Genomic DNA, 22597 nt, shown 5'->3' on the forward strand with positions numbered 1-22597 from the left:
GTCTGCACTCGTGTGTGTGTGAGTGGCGCGTTAGTTATGGCCGTGCATCGTCGCTCCTCAGATGAGAGGAGGGAGTTTTAAATGAACGGCGCCGTACGCTTTCATGTTATTTATACATTAGCTTTGAAATGTCATTATGTTTGAGCGCGTGTGAGCGATTCTCTTACTTAAAAAAACGAACAGCGCTACTACCGTCGCGCCTTATTGCGCTGCGCGCATCGTAAATATTAGCTCAGCGTCTCTGGAGTGAACGCTTGCTCACAGTTAAGATCCTTCAGCCCCGTTTACACTGCATCGTGCGACGTGTCGCTCGAAGGACCACAGCCGATCTACAAGTTTGCGACGCATTGTGTACGTCAGTGGTTCTCAGAGTGGATTCCAGGGACTCTGTGGGTTCCTTTATGGGGGTCTAAATGGACCCTTACAAGTCTGTAATCCCTGACGGGTCCATTTGGTTCCATTTGTACAATGTCAGAGTTAAGGGGAGACCTTGAAATTGAAAGTTTGAGAAACACTGGTGTGCTAGGGCATTCACGAATAGTGATTTTTAGTATTCGAATTATTCAACCTCAAAGTATTCGCATAGTCGAATATTCGACAGGACTGGCCAAACTGTCAAATATTAAGTAAGCAAGAGGCGAACATTGCAAGGCGTTGTGAGCATGTAGATCGGCTATTTTCACAATATTTATCTGCGGAATCTACAATTCCAAGTGCTTGTCAGGGTGGGGGTCCCCAGTTCAAATTATGTTTATTTTGGGGGTCACGGCCTAAAAAGTTTTGAGAACCCCTGGTATAGAGCATTAACAAAATCATCCACCAGGGGCATTGACAACTCATTCTTATGACTTGTCAAGCTTTATAAACTATATATTTTTTAAAAAGAAAACAAAAAAAAAACAAAACAAAAAAAGTGAATATTCTACTTCAGTGAACAACGCCGAATAGTGACTTGGATATTCGAATATTCTAATAGTTGGTGAATGCCCTATGGTGTACGTGACTGTGTCTGGAGCACGGTCGTATGACGAAGTAGAAATGAGGCTTTATGACTCAGAAGAGCTGGTAGAGATGAAGCACATGGACCAGTAAGTGACTCAGAAGAGGGGTAGAGATGAAGCACATGGACCAGTAAGTGACTCAGAAGAGGGGTAGAGATGAAGCACATGGACCAGTAAGTGACTCAGAAGAGGGGTAGAGATGAAGCACATGGACCAGTAAGTGACTCAGAAGAGGGGTAGAGATGAAGCACATGGACCAGTAAGTGACTCAGAAGAGGTAGAGATGAAGCACATGGACCAGTAAGTGACTCAGAAGAGGGGTAGAGATGAAGCACATGGACCAGTAAGTGACTCAGAAGAGGGGTAGAGATGAAGCACATGGACCAGTAAGTGACTCAGAAGAGGGGTAGAGATGAAGCACATGGACCAGTAAGTGACTCAGAAGAGGGGTAGAGATGAAGCACATGGACCAGTAAGTGACTCAGAAGAGGGGTAGAGATGAAGCACATGGACCAGTAAGTGACTCAGAAGAGGGGTACAAATGGAAGCACATGGACCAGTAAGTGACTCAGAAGAGGGGTAGAGATGGAAGCACATGGACCAGTAAGTGACTCAGAAGAGGGGTAGAGATGGAAGCACATGGACCAGTAAGTGACTCAGAAGAGGGGTAGAGATGAAGCACATGGACCAGTAAGTGACTCAGAAGAGGAGTAGAGATGGAAGCACATGGACCAGTGAGTGACTCAGAAGAGGAGTAGAGATGGAAGCACATGGACCAGTAAGTGACTCAGAAGAGGTAGAGATGGAAGCACATGGACCAGTAAGTGACTCAGAAGAGGTAGAGATGGAAGCACATGGACCAGTAAGTGACTCAGAAGAGGGGTAGAGATGAAGCACATGGACCAGTAAGTGACTCAGAAGAGGGGTAGAGATGGAAGCACATGGACCAGTAAGTGACTCAGAAGAGGTAGAGATGGAAGCACATGGACCAGTAAGTGACTCAGAAGAGGTAGAGATGGAAGCACATGGACCAGTAAGTGACTCAGAAGAGGTAGAGATGGAAGCACATGGACCAGTAAGTGACTCAGAAGAGGGGTAGAGATGGAAGCACATGGACCAGTAAGTGACTCAGAAGAGGGGTAGAGATGGAAGCACATGGACCAGTAAGTGACTCAGAAGAGGTAGAGATGAAGCACATGGACCAGTAAGTGACTCAGAAGAGGGGTAGAGATGGAAGCACATGGACCAGTAAGTGACTCAGAAGAGGTAGAGATGAAGCACATGGACCAGTAAGTGACTCAGAAGAGGTAGAGATGAAGCACATGGACCAGTAAGTGACTCAGAGGAGGTAGAGATGAAGCACATGGACCAGTAAGTGACTCAGAAGAGGTAGAGATGGAAGCACATGGACCAGTAAGTGACTCAGAAGAGGTAGAGATGAAGCACATGGACCAGTAAGTGACTCAGAAGAGTTAGAGATGGAAGCACATGGACCAGTAAGTGACTCAGAAGAGGGGTAGAGATGAAGCACATGGACCAGTAAGTGACTCAGAAGAGGTAGAGATGAAGCACATGGACCAGTGTCTGTGTGACATTGTGTTTATTGAATGGAGCGCCAACAGCAGAGGCTAATGTTATGAGCTGCCCGATGCTCTGCTGTATTGACTGTTGTTGATTAAAACACATTAGAGACTGTTGCTTAACACTGCTCCTCATGGTGTTTGACACTAGTCTCTCTTTCTCTCTCTCTCTCTTTCTCTCTCTCTCTCTCTCTCTCTCTCTCTCTCTCTCTCTCTCTCTCTCTCTCTCTCTCTCTCTCTCTCTCTCTCTCTCTCAAACACTAAACCAAACAGTGTTAATTTAACCTTGTTAAATGGACCAGTCTATCTGATTTCATTTGTACACTGATTTAACTGTGTGTGTGTGTGTGTGTGTGTGTGTGTGTGTGTGTGTGTGTGTGTGTGTGTGTGTGTGTGTGTGTGTGTGTGTGTGTGTGTGTGTGTGTGAGATCAGGCTAAGCAGCGTCATGACATCACGCTCCAGTGGGATCGTCCAGTTCTGGACCTGTTGGCTGGTGGTTACAACATGCACTATGGAGCACGCTCCATCAAACATGAGGTACACACACACACACACACACACACACACACACACACACACACACATACACACACATACACACACCTGTGGAGCGTAGTATACCTGGCAGATCTACAAGCTCGTTTTCAGCTTGTAGATCTAAGCTCGTTTTCAGCTTGTAGATCTGCCGCCTTTGCTATTTTTTTATTTTGAATCCTGAAAAGTAGCAGTTTTGGACAGAGACGAGTTGTCACTGACTTGTACTGACTGAAAGTACAAGCAGCTAAAATAGTGTGCAACATCCTAGAAATAATAATATTAATTAAGAGGGATAAATAATATAATAATAACTAATATTTCTACTCTGAGGAACTGATTTAAGATCTTGTCTTGACTTGGACACTAGACAGACAACTACATTGGCTTATCAATATGCAGCCGTTTCAGAATTGTACAGGTCATATCAATTGATACTAAATTAAATGGTCAGGCCATATGGTCATATGTCAAATTCAGCAATCGCTTTGAATACATATTTTTAAAAGCGAACATTTATAACTCAAATATTTGCTTCTTGGGTGGTCCCTGGAACAACATATTTTGAGATGGGGGTCCGCGGCCAAATACATGTAATCTTGGGGGTCCTTGACATGAAAAGGTTTGAGAATCACTGATTTAGAAGACATTTATAGAATCGTGTCAAACATATTCAAAGACTTGAAGCACAAATGTTCACGATTATTGAAAAATTGCAGATCTACAAGCTCACGCGCTGTGAGCTTGTATATCTGTTATTTTTTCAATAGTTGAAGCATAAAATAAGGGTTAAAGTGGTTAAAATCTAGAGTGACACAGATTCACTTGATGCCTATTTCAAAAATAGCAAAAGTATCAGATACTGTATCTGTGAGCTCATAGAATCTATTTTGGCTATTGAGTCAGGAACACTCACGTCATACTGTAGATAAAATGTAACCATTTAACTGGAATACAGTTTAGTTGAGCGGAGGCCCCCCGGGGGTCTATATTTGGACTGCTCCTTTTTTCCCTTTCTAGCAAATCTCTTCACCGAAAACAGCCAATCTACAAACTCACAACGTGTCTCTGGTGACAGTCTAGTAACAAATGATACACAATAGATTAGTATAATAGTAATATATTTATAGGCAGCAGGGCTGTCACAATTATTACATAATCGTCTAATCGTCTAATTATTTGACATAATCGCAATTATTTTGGAAAATCGTCATAATCGTTTACATGTTGAATCGTGTTTATATATGTTCAAACATTAAAAAAATTAGTGGAAATAGCAGATCTACAAGCTCACAACGCGTTGCGATGCGACAAACGCGTTGTGAGCTTGTAGACCGGCTATTTCCACTATCAATGTTCTTTTTAAGTCTAAGGTTGTGTCCTTCATTTCTTTGTATATTTAGTGTCATATCTGCCATGTGCAACTTCAAAGCCTACAAGCCAAACAGAAATGTAATTGTCATCGACAAAAACACATTTTTGGACACTGCTCCTACAGAGTTTGCCCTAAACTCACGAAAATCACTACACACTATGTCTACACTCATGTCATCAACATGGATCAGGAAGATTTTGGCAAAACACATTTTTGCCCTATTTGTGGAGATAAGTGACCTACGGTCGCTTATCTCCCGAATAGGGAGCCTTACTGGTATGATATGATATGATATAGTACTTTATTGTCAGTTCACACTGAAATTTGTCTTACAACACAGCAGTCATGTATTCAAAACATATATACAAACATTTGTAACACATCAAGGCATACGTGACACGCTGAGTCGCGGTGCAGCCCCTGTACCAGCGCACCAATTAAACAGTTCATCTCAATTATTTGAGTGACAATTAATCGTCATTTAAAATGTCATAATCGTGACAGCCCTGATAGCGAGTAAAACAACATAATGTTGCTGTCGGCTGGAAACCTTGTGTGTCCGAAACAGTTTCTTTTCAGAGAATGGATCAAATAACCTGTGTTGCTGTGCATTCAGTGTAGGGCATTCACCAAATATTTGAATATTAGAATATCAAAGTTACTATTCGACGTTGTTCACCGAAGTTGAATATTCGCTTTTCTTTTTTTTTAATATATGTTTTTGTTTCCTCTTTAAATAATATATAGTTTATAAAGCTTGGCTAGATAGGAAGTCATAAGAATGAGTTGTCAATGCCCCTGGTGGATGAATGTGTCAATGCTCTATACCAGGGGTTCTCAAACCTTTTTAGGCCGTGACCCCCAAAATAAACATATTTGAACTGGGGACCCCCACCCTGACAAGCACTTGGAATTGTAGGTATTACATTTAATGTGACTCGGTTCCGCAGATAAATATTGTGAAAATAGCAGATCTACATGCTCACAACGCCTCGCAGCATGAGGCGTTGTGAGCATGTAGATCGGCTATTTTTACAATGTTTGCCTCTTGTTTACTTAATATTTGACAGTTTGTCCAGTCCTGTCGAATATTCGACTATTGGAATACTTTGAGGTCGAATTATTCGAATACTAAAAATCACCATTCGTGAATGCCCTAATTCAGTGTAGTTATTATTTAGTCACAAGCTCTTGTTAATACTTCTCATTGGTTGGCTATTTTTGCTACTTTTGTGACAGTGTAATATAACGGAAGTACAGCGTTAAATTAACACTGCGTCCTCATTGGCCTCGTTCACTGCTTCCCCAGGTGGAGCGGCGGGTCGTCAACCAATTGGCCGCCGCGTACGAGCAGGAGCTCCTCCCCAAAGGCTGCACCCTGCGGCTGAGGGTCCAATCGGAGGACGGCCCCGAGGTGGTGAGCGCGCCCAGTCTGCGCCTGGAGGTGGTAGGAGAGGACAGCTCAGCTCGAACCCTGGACATCCGGCCTCCGCTCGGCCCGGACAACTGACACACCACACAACACACACAGTCCTAAACTGTATAGACATAAGCCATAAGAACACCAACGCACACACACACATATATATAAACCATACAAACACACAAATTAAAGGGGGTTTAAGTGATTTATTTATTTATTCCTTTATTAACACTTCCGATGCCAAAAAACTTCGAGGAACATGATAGGAATTACCGCGGTGCGACGCCACGGCCCCGTTATCACGTCCAGGGCAGGGGTGGGGTTGGCTGGATTATTCATGAAGCTTTCCCGGAAGAGAAAGATCCCATGATTGGCTGCTAGTTGCGCTGTTTCCCCCCCGCGAGGTACCAAAAAGATTTGTTCTCCACTGGACCCCATTCATTTTCCTCTTTGATTTTCTAACCTTAATAAACATCGTCATAAATACTTTATGGTTCCTGTCGCTAGTGAAAAACTGCCTTTCAATTACCATGATATGCGTTTTGTGCAAATATGGTCCCATTTAAATTGATGATAAAGTTGCGGGGGGCGTGGCCAACTAAACTGATACCAGCCGGGTGTGTTCTTCTTCGTGTGCTGTATTTCGGGAGGCTCCGAACACATTCTCCCATGTATCCCTGCGGTTCCACGTGACCGTTGGCAGCCAATAGCATTCCTTATGATTCCTGGGGTACCATTCAAACAGACGTCATTTTCCCTGCATAGAAACCAATGGCTTCGCACCGTCCATATTCTTTTTACAGTCTATGGTCCAGGGACACGTTAACCAACTTCATATCCCATGATGCAACTCGTCCGACCATCATCAGGAAGCGTGTAATCTCCATAGGCTCCTGTTCATTGCTGCTGCAAAGAAACGGCTTTATCTCGGAATCTACTTCCAAAAAACACTTTGATCGCCGAGAAACTTTTTTTCACGGCGACACTGGTTGGTCGGTTGGTCGTGGTTAGAATTTGTCATTTCCGTGTGAAGGTAAGCACCCCGGTCTACATCCGGATTTAGTTTCCACAACATGGACACGATCGTGGCTTCCGGGGCTCTTCAAAATAAAGTGCAGTGAATGGCGGCACTCAGTAGGCCAATAATTACAAAAATAATGGCATCCAAAGTGTTAAAATCAGTCGGCTGGCGAAAGATGCCAGACGCACAAACCGAGAGGCCGTACCAGAAGCAGCCTGCTATCCTTCCAGAACAAGAAATACGTTCTTAAAAGCTCCCTCGCTACCACAAGAATGTTGTGCTTGGCTTCAAGACCCGAATAGAGGCTATGGAAGGTACTTAAATGGACCAGAGATGTCTCCATCCGTAGCCGTGTCCTCTTACACCCCCTTTATTGCACACACATGCGCACGCACGCACACACACACACACACACACACACACACACACACACACACACACACACACACACACACACACACACACACACACAGCTGTACAGTATATACGCACATCACATGCTCACATCACTGTCATAACTACATCATCATCATCATGTCAGGTAGTTCATTGAAGGCCATGTTAATGACATCATCATGTCAGGTAGTTCATAGAAGGCATTGTTAATGACAATAATCCAATAAAGGTACTTCTATTATGACATCACTGTCTGTGTTCTCAGTAAACCCACACTACTGTACTGTACTGTACTGTACTGTACTGTACTGTACTGTACTGTACTGTACTGTACTGTACTGTACTGTACTGTACTGTACTGCAGTGGTTCTCAAAGTGCATTTCTGGGACTCTCTAGGTTCCTTTATGGGGGTCTAAATTGACCCTTGCAAGTCTGTAACGTTGACAGTGTACAAATGGAACCAAATGGACCTGTCAGAGTTAATGGGAGACCTTCAAATTTCAACGTTTGAGAACCACTATACTGTACTGCTCCCATCGTTACAATGTAAACCCAATGTGGACCATAGTGACTTCGTCATATTTAATCTCAGTCTAAAGTGACTGCATCAACATGGAAGACAATGAATCTAAATGACATCTATGTTTTATGTTGTGTGGTTTCTCAGGGGTGAAACTAGAGTGACTTTATACCTCGTCTTCTTCATCAGTGCTTGTACAGTAGGTGTGATCCCATCAGTGGGTAGAAGTCACCGTTTGTACTGTCAGTCATTAGTGCTTTTACATACTTAGTGTTGCACAGAATGAGGCAATTGTGAAAAGCTTTGTGCTTCGTCACATTGACACATTCAGAACCACTCTGTGGTAATGTCACGGTCCAACTGCAATGTGTTTGCTTGTGGTTTCTAGGATCTCGTAAGATCTGATTTATTTATCGTAGTGAACGACACTGATTCGGTGTCGGTAGACCAGATGCTGTGTGCTTTTTATTCTGATGTTTGCTTGCAATAGTGACAGTTAAAGTTAAGCTTAAATCCGCTAGATACATAGTAGGGCATTCACGAATTGTGATTTTTAGTATTCGAATTATTCAACCTCAAAGTATTCGAATACTCGAATATTCGACAGGACTGGCCAAACTGTCAAATATTAAGTAAGCTAGAGGCGAACATTGTGAAAATAGCAGATCTACATGCTCACAACGCCTCGCAACCCGAGGCGTTGTGAGCATGTAGATCTGCTATTTTCACAATATTTATCTGTGGAACCGAGTCACATTAAATGTAATACCTACAATTCCAAGTGCTTGTCAGGGTGGGGGTCCCCAGTTCAAATATGTTTATATTGGGGGTCACGGCCTAAAAAAGTTTGAGAACCCCTGGTATAGAGCATTAACAAATTCATCCACCAGGGGCATTGACAACTCATTCTTCTTTATAAACTATATATTTTCTAAAGAGAAAACAACACAAAAAATTATAATAATAAGCTCATATTCGACTTCGGTGAACAACGTCGAATAGTGACTTTGATATTCTAATATTTGGTGAATGCCCTAACACATAGTTTATATGAAGGTTTTATGTATATTTAGAACCATCTGTGAACAGTGACGTTGCTTGCACAGGGAAAGGTTTAGGTTAAGCCAAAAGTAAGAGATAAAGATAACTTCTTAACGGGGAAGGGAATTAAAACCGGGACGATAAAACCTCAGGAGGGTTTTTGTAGTTTGCTTTCCACTTACGGTTAAAAACTACAGCAGGGTAAAAACATGTGCACTGTGATGTACGCAATACAGCTGCAGCTAATCTAATTCATATAGGTTGTGTTAGATTTAGGTGTGTCAATGTGCATTGACAAAACTGACGTGTCTATGTTGCATACTTGCATATGTGACACACACCTTATTAATTTGATTAGCTGCATCTGTGTTGCTTACTAACCTGCCATGTTTTTAATCTGTGGTTGTTTTTACCCCCTCTGAATAGTAAAACAAACTACAAAGCCAAGGAATTCTACCGGCACGCCTCAGCCTAATATGGCTTGTCCGACGCGTCACAGTAACAGAGAGAACAATAGTTGTAGGAGAGAGATGACACCGGAGCAGTGCTTGTATAACACAGAATGACTGACGTTTCCATCTTGCAGTGAAGATCGGAGGAAGATCGCAGTCATTGTTATACTAACACCGAAGGTTTCACGCTCCTCAATGAGACAAAATGAATGACTGTTGTGATAATGTTCACATGCATTGATATTAACCAATTGCATGGTAAATGTACACTGATCAGTGTGCCCAAATAAGTAAAATATACCTCTGTGTGCTAATAAGAAACATCGTTCATCGTTTCTCATAATTGTTTAATGGTGCATTCATTTATAGTTTGGTTTAAACAAAGATTTATTGTTTAAAGTTGGAACTGATAGTAATCATTGCTATATTTGTTCAGGTGTCTCCCAATCTCTCCAGCTATTTAATAAACTGAATATCTTAAGATGGGAAACCAATTTCATCCATATCAGGAGAGGGCTTTATCAGCTTCAATTGTTTAGTGTTCCAATTCCAGTTTTGTCTGCACTTCTTATCCTGAATTCTCTCTCTTCTGGTTGGTTTAAATTGGTATCCTAACCTTAAAGAGAGCTGGAGAGACAGGGAGACCCCTAATACTGAACAAAAATAGAGAGCTGTTTAAGACTTAATAACAAAATATTTATATATATACACACACACATACATAGTTACATACATATATATTTCACAGCAGCTTTAACTGCATATTATGTTTACTCACATAAATTGTTGCTCATGTATCGTGGCTTGGAGTCACATTTTGTCATGTGGAGAAAACCTCACCAGCAGAGCTATATTGATGAATATAATTATATATAACAAAGCCACTCTTTTTTTATTTTTATTTCGTTAGACATGGACATGGACAGCGCTGCTTTGTAAATAGTTTATGTTAACGTTATGACAACGTGTTGTGATGCTACACTGTGTTTTTTGAGTCCATTTGACAACGAGAGAAAAGCGATATTTAATCTCACATGAATGTTTAATACTAAACAGCGCGTCGACAAGCAGCAGAGCTTAAGACGAGCACATTTCTCATTGTTGTTGTTGTCGACACCCACCATGTTAAATAAAGACACCACAACCAGAAGGGAATTCCTGTTGTCTTTGTTCCGTTTTGTGTCGTCTTGTCACGTGTGATGGATGGATAGGTGTGTGAGAGAGAGAGAGAGAGACCAGCAGGGGTGTCGCACCAAATTCTGGGCCCTGGGTACAAGGATTCACAGCGGGCCCCCCATGAATGCTCTTCAAAGGGGGAACTGGGAACGCATTATTTTGTGCTTTAACTATTGAAAAATAGCAGATCTACAAGCTCACAGCGCGGCACCAAGTGCCGCGCTGCAAGCTTTGTGCAAGCCTTTGAATATTTCAAATCCTTCTAAGGTTTTTTGAAAAACCTACTGTATGTTTCTACAGTATGTCAGTGGTGCTCACATTTTGTCATCATGTGAAGGACCCCCAAAATTATATGTATTTGGCCACGGACCCCAATCTCAACATATTTAGTTCCAGGGACCCCCCCAGAAGCAGAATTTGAGTTACAAATGTTCGCTTAAAAAATACATATATTCAAAGATTTGCACATACTGTATTTTCACAAATTTTCAAAAATAGCAGATATACAAGCTCGCAGCACTTGGCACTTGGTGTATCAGCTATTTTTCAATAGCTAAAGTATAATTAAGGCCCCTCCACCTTGGGCCCTCGTAACTCAGTCCCATCCCCCCCCCCTTGTGACGCCCCTGTAGACCAGTGCCTGGGTGGGAATCCTACAACAATAACACAAAGAAGCCCATCCCACATCCAGTGACACTACATGACAGAGGAATCTGCCAGGAATGCCACAGAACACACACACACACACACACACACACACACACACACACACCAGGCACATCTCCCCTGGTGGGATGGATTAGCATGCAGGAGAGACATTTCCTCTGTCGACCCCCCAGACCACACGCTACACCTGCACCCATGGTGCTCTCCTAAAGTTCGGTAACAGAGAGAAGAGATAGACAGATTGACAGAACTTCATTGATTGATTGATTATTTTATTAGACAAAAAATGGAGAACGGTACAAGTATAGTCAATACAATATAAATGTAGCACAGTACAAGTACAGTTAAACACCCTGCCTAAAGGGAACATCCCTAATAAGACCTTTTACGGTCTTTTTTACGTTGGAAGTCCTTGGTATTTAATTAAAGGAGCTATAGTCAACTTTTTCTTGAAAAACGGATGCTAAAATAAAAATAATGTTTCGAAAATATTTTATAAAAAAAATAAGCTTCATATATGTGTTTCAATTAAAAAATGACCACAAAAAGCGGAAAAATAATGATAAAATAATCATTTTGGCCCTTTGTTTACATTTACGGGCCCTGTAAATGTAAACAAAGGACCAAAATGATTATTTTATCATTATTTTTCCGCTTTTTGATCATTGATCATCATGCAGTTTTCATGGCAGTACCAGTTATGTAGTACAGGACACTGCATGTGTTCTGAGGAAAACCAACAAAAGTAACAGCTAGGAGTAAAAAGAAAATAAGGAAAAAATATAATAATGATAACCAGTAAGACGCCTAAGGGCGAAATTCTCACGGGACGGAATTAATTTGCGAGTGTGATTCGAGTTGCGATTGGTTGTTTAATGTGGACAATTTATTTTCCTCCCAAATATGGATATGACTGATGTCTGACATCATAGATGTCTTATGTTATAGACCACATGAGACTCACACAATATGTCCATATATGTGCATTCCAAGCAATGGGCTTAATACTGATGACATCTGGGATCTCCATATATGGGCATACAAGGGACAAGGACGGAATGTGATGTCACAATGTGATGTTATAGGTCAGCTATAGACATTGAGGTTGACCTTACTGACCTTACAGACAAGATGTGGCAGTTGTCATAGTTGATCACCATGTGTCAAATGTTTTAAATGTGTGTTTTAATTTCTCTTTTATTTTATTCTGATTTGTTTTAGTTTACTAATGTTTGCTCTTGTTTTAATATGTCTGTAAAGCACTTTGTAACTATGTTTGGAAAAGTGCTATACAAATAAAATTCATTCATTCATTCATTCATTCATGTAATAAAGTGTAAGCAGGTAGTAACTCTCCGGGATTAAGAACTAGAAAAGATGCAATTGGAAATTGCAGGTGTGGTTGCTGTGACTCTATTCTGCAGCAAGCTACCTGTCATGTGAAGCTCAACCAAAATTCCAGCTAGCACCACTACTCAAATGTTTTTCCTTAAGTTTCCAATTGCATCTGATTTCCCTCAATTTCCAATTGCATCTGATGTGACTAATAATAAATGTAGATATTATTTGTGAACCTCCATACATTTTCTACCAAAGGACTAGTCATTAAGCCAATTGTCACTGCTGTTGTATCCTACCGACTCACCTACCAGTGAGGAGCCCCCACCGGGAGGACATAGAGCTTATCCTACTCCTCCCACTCAACAGGTGCCGCCCCAGCCAGTGTTCAAATCCCACTACTGTGGCCTACTCTTTACTGCAAAGCATCTTTTGAAGACTAACAACACAAGGAAAACTGCAACAAAACAAAAGAGCATGTTGGCTCACAGTCCAAACTCCATGGTTGAAATCCCACCAAGGGCACCCTACTCTTTACCGTGCAAAGCATCTTTTGAAGACTTCTAGTCCCTGTGAACGGGGGTCCGCTCTATGCCCAAGATATGAAGCCTGGAGCTTGGTGGTGTGTGTATCTAGACCGCAGAGTTAGAGGAGGCGTGTCTGTGTACGACAGCGAGCAGATAGATAGATAGATAGATAGATAGATAGATAGATAGATAGAAGTAAGAAAAAAGATAGATAAGAGGGGAAAAAAGAGCAGTACAGTACCAATAAAGAGAAGGTGCATCAATAGAGGGGGCGAATAATATTTAAGTATATATACATAAAGTGTCTTACAGAAAGAGACCGTAGCAGTCAATGCTAGTTAGTGCAACAAGTATCTCACTGTGCAATGTGAGGATATTGCAAGTGGGCCCCCAAATAACTGGCAAACACAAAGATTTTATTGATATCCTAAGAAAATGTATGGAAAACCTTGAGAAATTAGTTTTCACTGTGATACCAAATAGGCACTTGAACTACACCAGTAAGATGCCTAAGGGCGAAAAGCGACCTCGCCCCTAAACGGCATCATACACACGATCCCTTTTATGCCCATATATGGAGATCCCTGCTCTGGGGATCTGATATCACTGTGATGTCACAGTGATAGGAACCACAGTGTCAGGCGTTATAGACAGAGATACGGTCAAGCTGTGACTGTTCGTATACTAAACTGCAACCTACGGTGGCAACTACATCAGTTCCATTGATCTAAGCCAAGGGAACACAATCGATTGATTGAACATAAAAAATAAGCATGCTGTGAAAATGCACGCGGCCCGCCCATCTGACACGGCAGCCGTTCGGCTGTCGACTGTCGTGTTACGTTTTTCAAGTGGAAGGGGAAAAGGGTTGTGGAACCTGCTGGTGTGTTGCCATACGCCATACATGGGCAACTGGCTGCCCAGGGGCCACATGCGGCCCCCACCTTCACTTAATGTGGCCTGCAGGTTAATACCGGAATACTGATATATTACTGATTTCAGCTGTTACAATTCCAAATGTGACCTGCTTTAATTCCGTCAGTCTATATTAGTAGCTTAATGACTAGTATTGTAGTATTAAAATGTATTTTTTTATGTCCAATGTATTTGTATTTAGGTTCATAAAGTTAACATGTATATAACTAAATGCATTTGAAATTAGATACAAATGTTACATTTCAGGATTCCAATTCAAAAACAACAAAAAATTATTCAGGATTCCAATTCACAAGAAGCAAAAACAGCCAGATCGGCTGTTTTTGCTTCTTTTGTATGAGACACTAGAATGACAAAGTAGGACGTAGCAATATGCAATGTGGCCCTCTGGAGTGAAGGTGGAAATGTAGTGGCCCTCTCTATCATCAAAGTTGCCCACCCCTGCCATACGCTGTCATCTTCTGCCCCACTGCTGTGGGGAGCAGCAGAGCCTCTAAAGTGGACCTGATGGCAGAGGACTGCATCTGGACTGGAAGATCAGGTTTTGTTTTGATACCTTGAGGCTCCTCCTGTCTCTAATGACCGTCACACACACACACATCCACACTTTTTATGGGTTTAGGAAGTCTGGTTAGTGTGTGTGAGTGCATGTGCGCGCAAGTCTGTGTGCACGCGTGTGTGTGTGTGTGTGTGTGTGTGTGTGTGTGTGTGTGTGTGTGTATCCGTTTACCCTCCCGGAGGAGGAAGGCAAGAAGAAGAAGCAGAGAAGAGGAGGAGAAGGAGAGAGAGGCTCTTAGTCTGTCCGTCAGGCTATTTCTGACTGCTGCCATTTCTCTGATTAGATTACGGAGAAACGGAAACCTTGCCCTCCAGCCTCCTCCCATCTTCCTCTCTCTCCCTCCATTTATTTCTCTCTCTCTCTCTCTCTCTCTCTCTCTCTCTCTCTCTCTCTCTCTCTCTCTCTCTCTCCCTCCCCTTCTCTCTCTCCCATCTCTCCCCACCTCCACTTATTCTCTCACACTCTATTGCCCTTTCTATCTCTCACCGTTTTTTCTTTTTTTCTTGCACAATTCTTTTTCTCTCTCCTCTCCTCTCCTCTCCTCTCCTCTCCTCTCCTCTCCTCTCCTCTCCTCTCTCGCTCCCTCTCCCCCATTTACCGCCCACCAGCTCCTGCAGATGGAGGAGAGTTTGAGGCATGTATACAGGGAATAGGGATGGGGTGGGGTAAAAGAGTGAAAACAGGATATAGAGAAAGGAGAGAGAGGTCCTTTGAGGAAAAGAAACTCATACATACTCATTTTATGAGATTGGTTTGCCTCAGTTTAGTTGTAGTTTTAGTTTAGTCTAATCTAGTGTAGTTTAGTCTAGTTTTACTTTAGTCCGGTTTAATTTAGTGTCATTCTCTCGAGACAAGAGTCATGATGGCTCTCAAAGGACCGAGTGGGTGTTCCCCTTTCTTTGACGATGGCTTGCCAGATTGATTTAGTCTAGACTGTTTTTAGTTTAGTCTAGTTTGCTGCAGTCTAGTTTAAATCAGTGGTTCTCAACCACGACCCCCAAAATAATCATATCTTAACTGGGGATCGATCTCCCTTCGAGCACTAAGAGTTGAGGAATTATATTTTGTTTAACATGGTTCTATTGTGAAAATAGCCGATCTACATGCTCACAACGCCTCGCAACGCGAGGCATTGTGAGAATGTAGATCGTATATTTTCAAAATTTCTGCCTCTAATATTTGACAATTCGTCACTTTAGAGGTATTAAAAAGTCCTCAAATTGTCACTTTACTGTGCATATACCAGTATACACTTAAACTTTATGTTGGTTTGTTTACAGTTGAGTGAGAAAACAATGCTGCAGCACATTATGTTAATCGTCTGGGGAGTGGGGACCCCCCTGGGGGTGCCAACCCACCGATTGAGAACCACTGAAACCACTGTCGCACTTAGAACTACAGACTCATTCCCTAGCTTCCGCCATGGATTGAAGACTCACTTCTTCAGACTTCACCTAAACCCATAGCACTACTGTAATTTCCCTCAATGACCATACATGAAGCTACATAGTATTTTTCTGTTTTTTTAGAAACGTTTTTTTACTGATTAGGTGTGGTCTACCTATGTTATAGTTTTTCTAGATTGATATTCCTATGCATTTGTTGTATTGTTGTTGATGTACTGACATATTATCTTGCTTATTATATTGATGTATTACCTGCTTATTGTAAGTCACTTTGGATTAAAAAGCGTCTGCTAAATGCCTAAATTGTAAATTGTAAACGATCCGGTTCTAGTTTCGCCTATAGGCTAGTTTTAGTTTAGTCTAGTTTTAGTTTACTTTACATTAGGTCCATATCATAGCACTTCCTATTTCTTATCTAGTATTAATGTGAGCCATCAACTAGTCACCTTCCAGTAAGGTCAGTTGCGACAGTTCAGAAAAAAGGTAAGGTATGGCAACATGACTGGTGTCTTGCACGCGCGACACCAGTCATGTTGCCATACCTTAGCAACAGGCATGATACATTTATTTTAAGAAGTACATTCTATTTTTTTCCCAAAAATGTCTATGGTTTCTTGGGCTGGATATGGCAGCCTGGAACAGTTGTTCAAGTGCGGCTAAACTTGGCGTAAAAGTGCCAAAAAAACAATAATGAATTGCACCTGTGCAGCTGACCTGCGGGACCTGGGAATATACTATTGTGTCAAGATGGGGAGATTACAAGTGTGGAGAATTTAATTATAATACCTTGTTAGGTCACTGGATAACACATTGGATAACGCCAAGCCATATATGGCATTGTCCTTCTGGCTACTGGGCCCAAGACACGAAAACATCTGATATCTATTGTTATGTTCTACATTGTTATGTTTAACTGTCCAATTAACTGTCCAATGAATGCTTGACAAGTCTATTTTCCCTGTACCTACTGAAGTATATTTGTGAAATGATGTTACATTGTATGCAGATTCAGATTGAGAAAGAAAAGAGCAACATGTTTATTGTACTTTACCACTGGACATCTATTCTGTATGCTCATTGATTTAATATACAGTAAGAGAAAAACTGACTTACACTGTCTGTGTGGTCTCCTTTATTGTGTGGGAGTGATCTTTAATCATTTTGGGGGAAACTGTCTTATTCACATGGGATATAAAAATATTTCCATCAATAACCAGCACAGATAGACAAAGTGACATTCATGGACCCAGGGTATGGCAACTGCATACCCCTGCCATACCCAATTGACGCCCCTGAGTAAGTTGCCAGTACCAGTACCAGGCCAGCAGCAGGCTGCACATGGCGTCCACACAGGTGGAAGGTGGTGAATGATGAGGACCCGGCGCTGGCCAGCACTCAGCAGGCCTCTCTCACAACTCTGATACCTCGCGAGCCTCCATTATCATATCTGTCCCTGCTCTTAACGGAGGATTTTCATCCGTGTCTCTCTCCTCTCCTCTCATCTCCTCTCTCTCTCTCCGTTGTGGTCCCTTGGGACAGGGTGCGATCGATTTCAGCACCATTACCTCCCTGCGTTGGGCTTTTAGGAGATGACATTGGTGCTGCGCTCCACAGTCCAGGCCCACATGTCATATTTAGATGCCAGACTGTATCTTGAGCTTGTTCTTGATCGGTATTTTCAATTACCATTACGGCCAGGGATGCTTTAGGTCAGTGGTTATCGAAGTGGAGTCCTATTTTATACCTAGGATATTTGTAAATATAGCAGATCTACAAGATCCACAATGCGCCACGATGCGACGCGTTGTGAGCTTGCTGATCGTCTATTTTCAAATAGCCTAGGTATAAAATAGGGCTAAAGTCGTTAATGTATGTTTTATAATATTACTAGTAAGACGCCTCAGGGCGACATGCGCGACCTCGCCATATAACTCCAGTTCCCAGCATGCTAAACGCCCAAAACTTGGTAGCTGCGCTTAGACGGCCAATGGGGATCGGCTGTAATTGCTTAAAGGGGTACTCCACCACTTTTCAACCTATGTTCATATAATTGGTCCTCACTCAAAAATAGCTTTTCTTTTTTTTTTTCTTCTTTTTTCTCAGAGGAGGGCTGTGGGCTGGTCAGAAACCCATAGTCTTGTGACATCATCGATTACCAATCCAGCTTATAGAAACTGCAGGTTTTCTATTCCTGAAAAGTTGCAATTTTAAAGTGGAAGCCATTGTTCTCGCGATATTAAAAATCTAAATATTTTTTTCAAAAATATTGATTAATTTTTTTTTTTGGAAAATGATGATGTCACAAGACGATGGATTCTGAACTTCCCACAGCTCTCCTAGGAGACTTGGACTGAGTAGAAAAAAAATTGTGATATTTTATCATGAACATTAGTGAGGACCTATTATATGAAGACAGGTTGAAAAGTGGTGAACTACTCCTTTAAGCCCCACCCTCTCTCTGTTACTATTGGCTGGGCTTTAAACAGCCATAGCTCCAGGCTCCAAACTTGGTGGGTGGTCCCACAGACTTCCAATTCAATAAAAAAATGACCACTTCCGGTTTTCCCTAACTACTTCTGGTTTGTCGGATTGCCTTGAAACTTCAACCAAACACTGATGGTCGACTGATGGACAAAGAAGCTCTTGAGTCTGACCTTATCGTATGCTGGAACACCGTATCTCCTTCCTGAAGGCAGCAATATTCTCCATACAAAACATGGCTATAGTGTTTGAGGTGAAGGCCACTGAGCTGGTTTATACAATCTCTCTCTCTCTCTAAATGAAAAATAATCCACCGGATGGAGACACTCTTCCTGGTTGAAGACGAAACAGTGCTTCCAACGTCACAGAACCCAACGGGACTAATGCTCTGTTAATCAGTGAGTGATCAGTCATTATGAAGTGTTTGGCCCTGTTTGGCCTAGCTCAGACCTACTCTAGAATAGATCGTATACTTTTTAGTACCATGTTTAGTACCACTTTCACACCACTCCACCCAGGTCCTTGTAGTGGAAAACCTGGCACAAGTGGGCGGTGTGGAGTGGTGTGGTGTTGGGTCATGTCAGTGGAAAAGGGTCTTATTATGTACAGAAAGCTTTCAACTCGCCACAGATCACCGATAGGCCTACCTTTGTTTTTGTGAGTAGCGAAACAGTTTTCGTTATTTTTTGGACCACGAGAGGAAGCGAAGGCTGTGCCTCGGCCAGACGGATGTATCATAGCGTTAAGTAGAACTCCTCTAACGCTATGGACCAGAGCTAGATATAGGCCAGATGTAGGCCAGATGTAGGCCAGATGTAGGCCAGATGTAGACCAGATGTAGGCCAGATGTAGGCCAGGTGTAGGCCAGCTGTAGGCCAGATGTAGGCCACACTTTGCGTCCAAAGCCAGATGTTGGAGCTTTGTTCCTTCCAGTGTACAAATGGAAACAAATGGACCCTTAATTATGGGCCCATTTGGTTCCATTTGTACACTCCCAGAGTGATGGGGGTCCATGGCCTATAAAAGCATACCGAAATGGCAAATGGGGGTCCTTTAAAGAAATCCCTGCTTTAGGTTTGCTGTGTAATATTGGGGGTGGGGGTGGGGTGGGGGGTGATGACGCACCTGCACCACACACGGCCGCGCACACTATATAACCGCAAGGCTCGCGCGTGACAGACAGACAGTCAGTCAGTCAGTCCCCTCGGGGAGCGAGACTCATTAGCATAAAAGCGAAATAAAAGGACCTGCAAAGCGAAAGGGGGGAAAAACACACACACACACACACACACACACACATACACACACACACACACACACACACACACACACACACACACATACACACACCAGCCTGTCCCGTGTATTCTTTTAAAGAAAAGGAACAAATCCATTCTGCCTAATTCGAACCTTGCTCAGGGACAGCTCGCGTGGCAGATTGCAGGCTAATTAGTTTAGAGGGAATTTAATTCAATTAACTTTCCACAGCTCCGCGCGCCCCTGCCGCTGGGCCTGCTTTCAGAGCGCAGGGCCAGAGCTGCAGATCTAATTAGCGTGTTTGGAGAAGAAGAAGAAGCTCTCCATGCGCGCGCGCGCTCGTGCGCGGCCATCTTCCCCCCACCCCCACGCATGCTGCCTTCTCCACTCCAGCTGTGGTGGTGCACGCGCGCGCACGGACGCACGAAAGTGTGTGTGTGTGTGTGTGTGTGTGTGTGTGTGTGTGTGTGTGTGTGTGTGTGTGTGTGTGTGTGTGTGTGTGTGTGTGTGTGTGTGTGTGTGTGTGTGTGTTCGTTCTCTCTCAGGACCTGTTTTTTATCCAAAAAGCTTGTTTTCTTTTTTCTTTTTTTCCCTTCTTTTTTCTAGTAACATGCCTCTATCCATTAGTATAATCTAGGTCTGGTGTGGTAGTGCATTGTCCTGATGTGCGCAGCATATGAATAACCGCATTAAAACAATAGCTTTGCATCATGCTTTGGGGGTTTATGGATTCCACATATGGACGACTGCATGAGGCTACATATAAGTGCGGCCTTTTGGTATGAATCCATTCAATTAACCCTGCACCTATTTCTTTGGCGATATAGTGCGATTGTCCAGGCAAAAGGCCAATTCATAGAAATGTTTCAGGGAAGTTTTGCAAACAATTAGGGTATATAATATTAGGCTAGAAGCGATAAGCATCAACAACAATTAGCCTATCAAACTCACATGTGTGTTGTCTTTTTCAACATTGCTTTCCATTAAGAAATCATTCGTCTCATATCATCACATAGCCTACACTATACAGTCAGAGACCAGGATACTATCATGGTGTCAGTATCCTGCCAGTATGTATTTGATTTGACCCAGTAGGCCTATTTTTAATTTGTATCGCCCATCTCTGGCTACTACAGTAGTTCTGAGAAGGAGAACTCCTTCTAAATATGGACCAGAGCAAAGCCTATAATCTCAACATAACATAACACTATTTTTCAAAAATATTTTCTAAACATAAAAACAAAAAACAACATCCATTCCGTAGCCTATATACTGTATATTAATGTTATATAACATTAATATAACCTGCATGGTTAAACCCAACCCCTGCAGGGTTCTGATCACTCCCCACTAAATGTTCATTTAAATGGCCTGGTGGTTATAGATGGTTATACTGGTGTAGGTTCATTTAAATGGCCTGGTGGTTATAGATGGTTATACTGGTGTAGGTTCATTTAAATGGCCTGGTGGTTATAGATGGTTATACTGGTGTAGGTTCATTTAAATGGCCTGGTGGTTATAGATGGTTATACTGGTGTATGTTCATTTAAATGGCCTGGTGGTGGTTAGATGGTTTACTGGTGTTCATTTAAATGGCCTGGTGGTTATAGATGGTTATACTGGTGTAGGTTCATTTAAATGGCCTGGTGGTTATAGATGGTTATACTGGTGTAGGTTCATTTAAATGGCCTGGTGGTGGTCAGATGGTTTACTGGTGTTTCTAACCCTATATGTTCATTTAATGACCTGGTGGTTAGATGGTTAGATGGTTATACTGGTGTAGGTTCATTTAAATGACCTGGTGGTTAGATGGTCAGATGGTTATACTGGTGTGTCTTCGTGTCAGGTGCAGTCTCGTCCTCGCGCCTCTAACCGGGTTAGACGCGGGCCGTCGCCCGGAGGCCTGGCGCAGCGTCACGGTACATTTAGGTAATTGGGGATTGAAACGCGCACCGATGGGACCCCGGGCTGCTGGTGGTCCGCGCCCACCACCCCTCTCTCATCCATCACCGGGTAAATCAAATGCACGCGCCGAGCCGCCAAGCTGTGTTGGTGGAGGAACGTTAACGGACGTGGATGGTGTGTTAGTTCTTTATGCTGCATGTCTCTCCCAGGGAAGAGAATATATTAGAGCACAAGTGATGAAATGACACATATTGGTGTCATATATAGAAAGAAACACAGTCTGTCTGACTGGAGATGGTTGGTTTCCATTCATATATAGCGACAGTCCTCTCTGAAAGTTACAATGCAGTCGTAACTACTAGCCTATTACGAGCCGTCATCATACAACGTTATAGAATATAAAAACTAAATTCAATAGGCCTACAGCAGTTTGAATGGGCTTTATGGCTTGGCAATGCAAACATATAACAAGACAATAGAGAGTGTGTGTGTGTGTGTGTGTGTGTGTGTGTGTGTGTGTGTGTGTGTGTGCGTGTGCGTGTGCGTGTGTGTGTGGCTATAGTTACCTAATGAAACATAACGTGATATAAACTACAAACAAAGTAAAACTGCAAGTCAATTTGAGGACTCAAGGTGAAGTGTTTGTCTTAAACGCCAGATTAAAATTAAACCCAAGGCCTAACTAAATCTAATTTAGGCGTGTGAATGCGTTTTTCGTTTACCCTAAATAACAGCCCTTCAAATTTTCGTAATTTTCGTTTTGCATAATATATTGTTATGGGCTCATTTTGTATAAAATAATAAGCTATGCGCTACCTGTTCAATGTATCAATATTCTCAAAGTGTAGACCTTATTCGATATGCCATATATTATAGAATGTCTAAGATCGTTAAAAGATGAGAATATTTTGGATACAATTCTAATAATGGCCTAGCATACGTTCATCATATAATTAATATACGACATAAAATGTCGAGCGAAATAAAACGAAAAATGTAAC

General features: G+C 42.2%; 1 protein-coding gene across 1 annotated transcript in view; it reads left to right on the plus strand.

Annotated features, from left to right (window-relative positions):
* The window catches only part of clpb (ClpB family mitochondrial disaggregase), a gene marked incomplete at its 5' end in the record, with an annotated part of 84754 nt that extends 77868 nt beyond the window's left edge, over positions 1–6886 (plus strand). Inside the window, 2 exons of the mRNA XM_080731152.1 lie at positions 3015–3119; positions 5801–6886. Of these exons, the coding sequence (XP_080587278.1) occupies positions 3015–3119; positions 5801–6001 (306 nt within the window). The 3' untranslated portion in view covers positions 6002–6886. The remainder of the gene's footprint in view (positions 1–3014; positions 3120–5800) is intronic.
* Between the last annotated feature and the right edge of the window lie 15711 nt (positions 6887–22597).

The sequence above is a fragment of the Nannobrachium achirus genome (genome assembly GCF_963921795.1).
Source record: "Nannobrachium achirus genome assembly, chromosome: 8".
Classification (NCBI taxonomy): Eukaryota; Metazoa; Chordata; class Actinopteri; order Myctophiformes; family Myctophidae; genus Nannobrachium; species Nannobrachium achirus.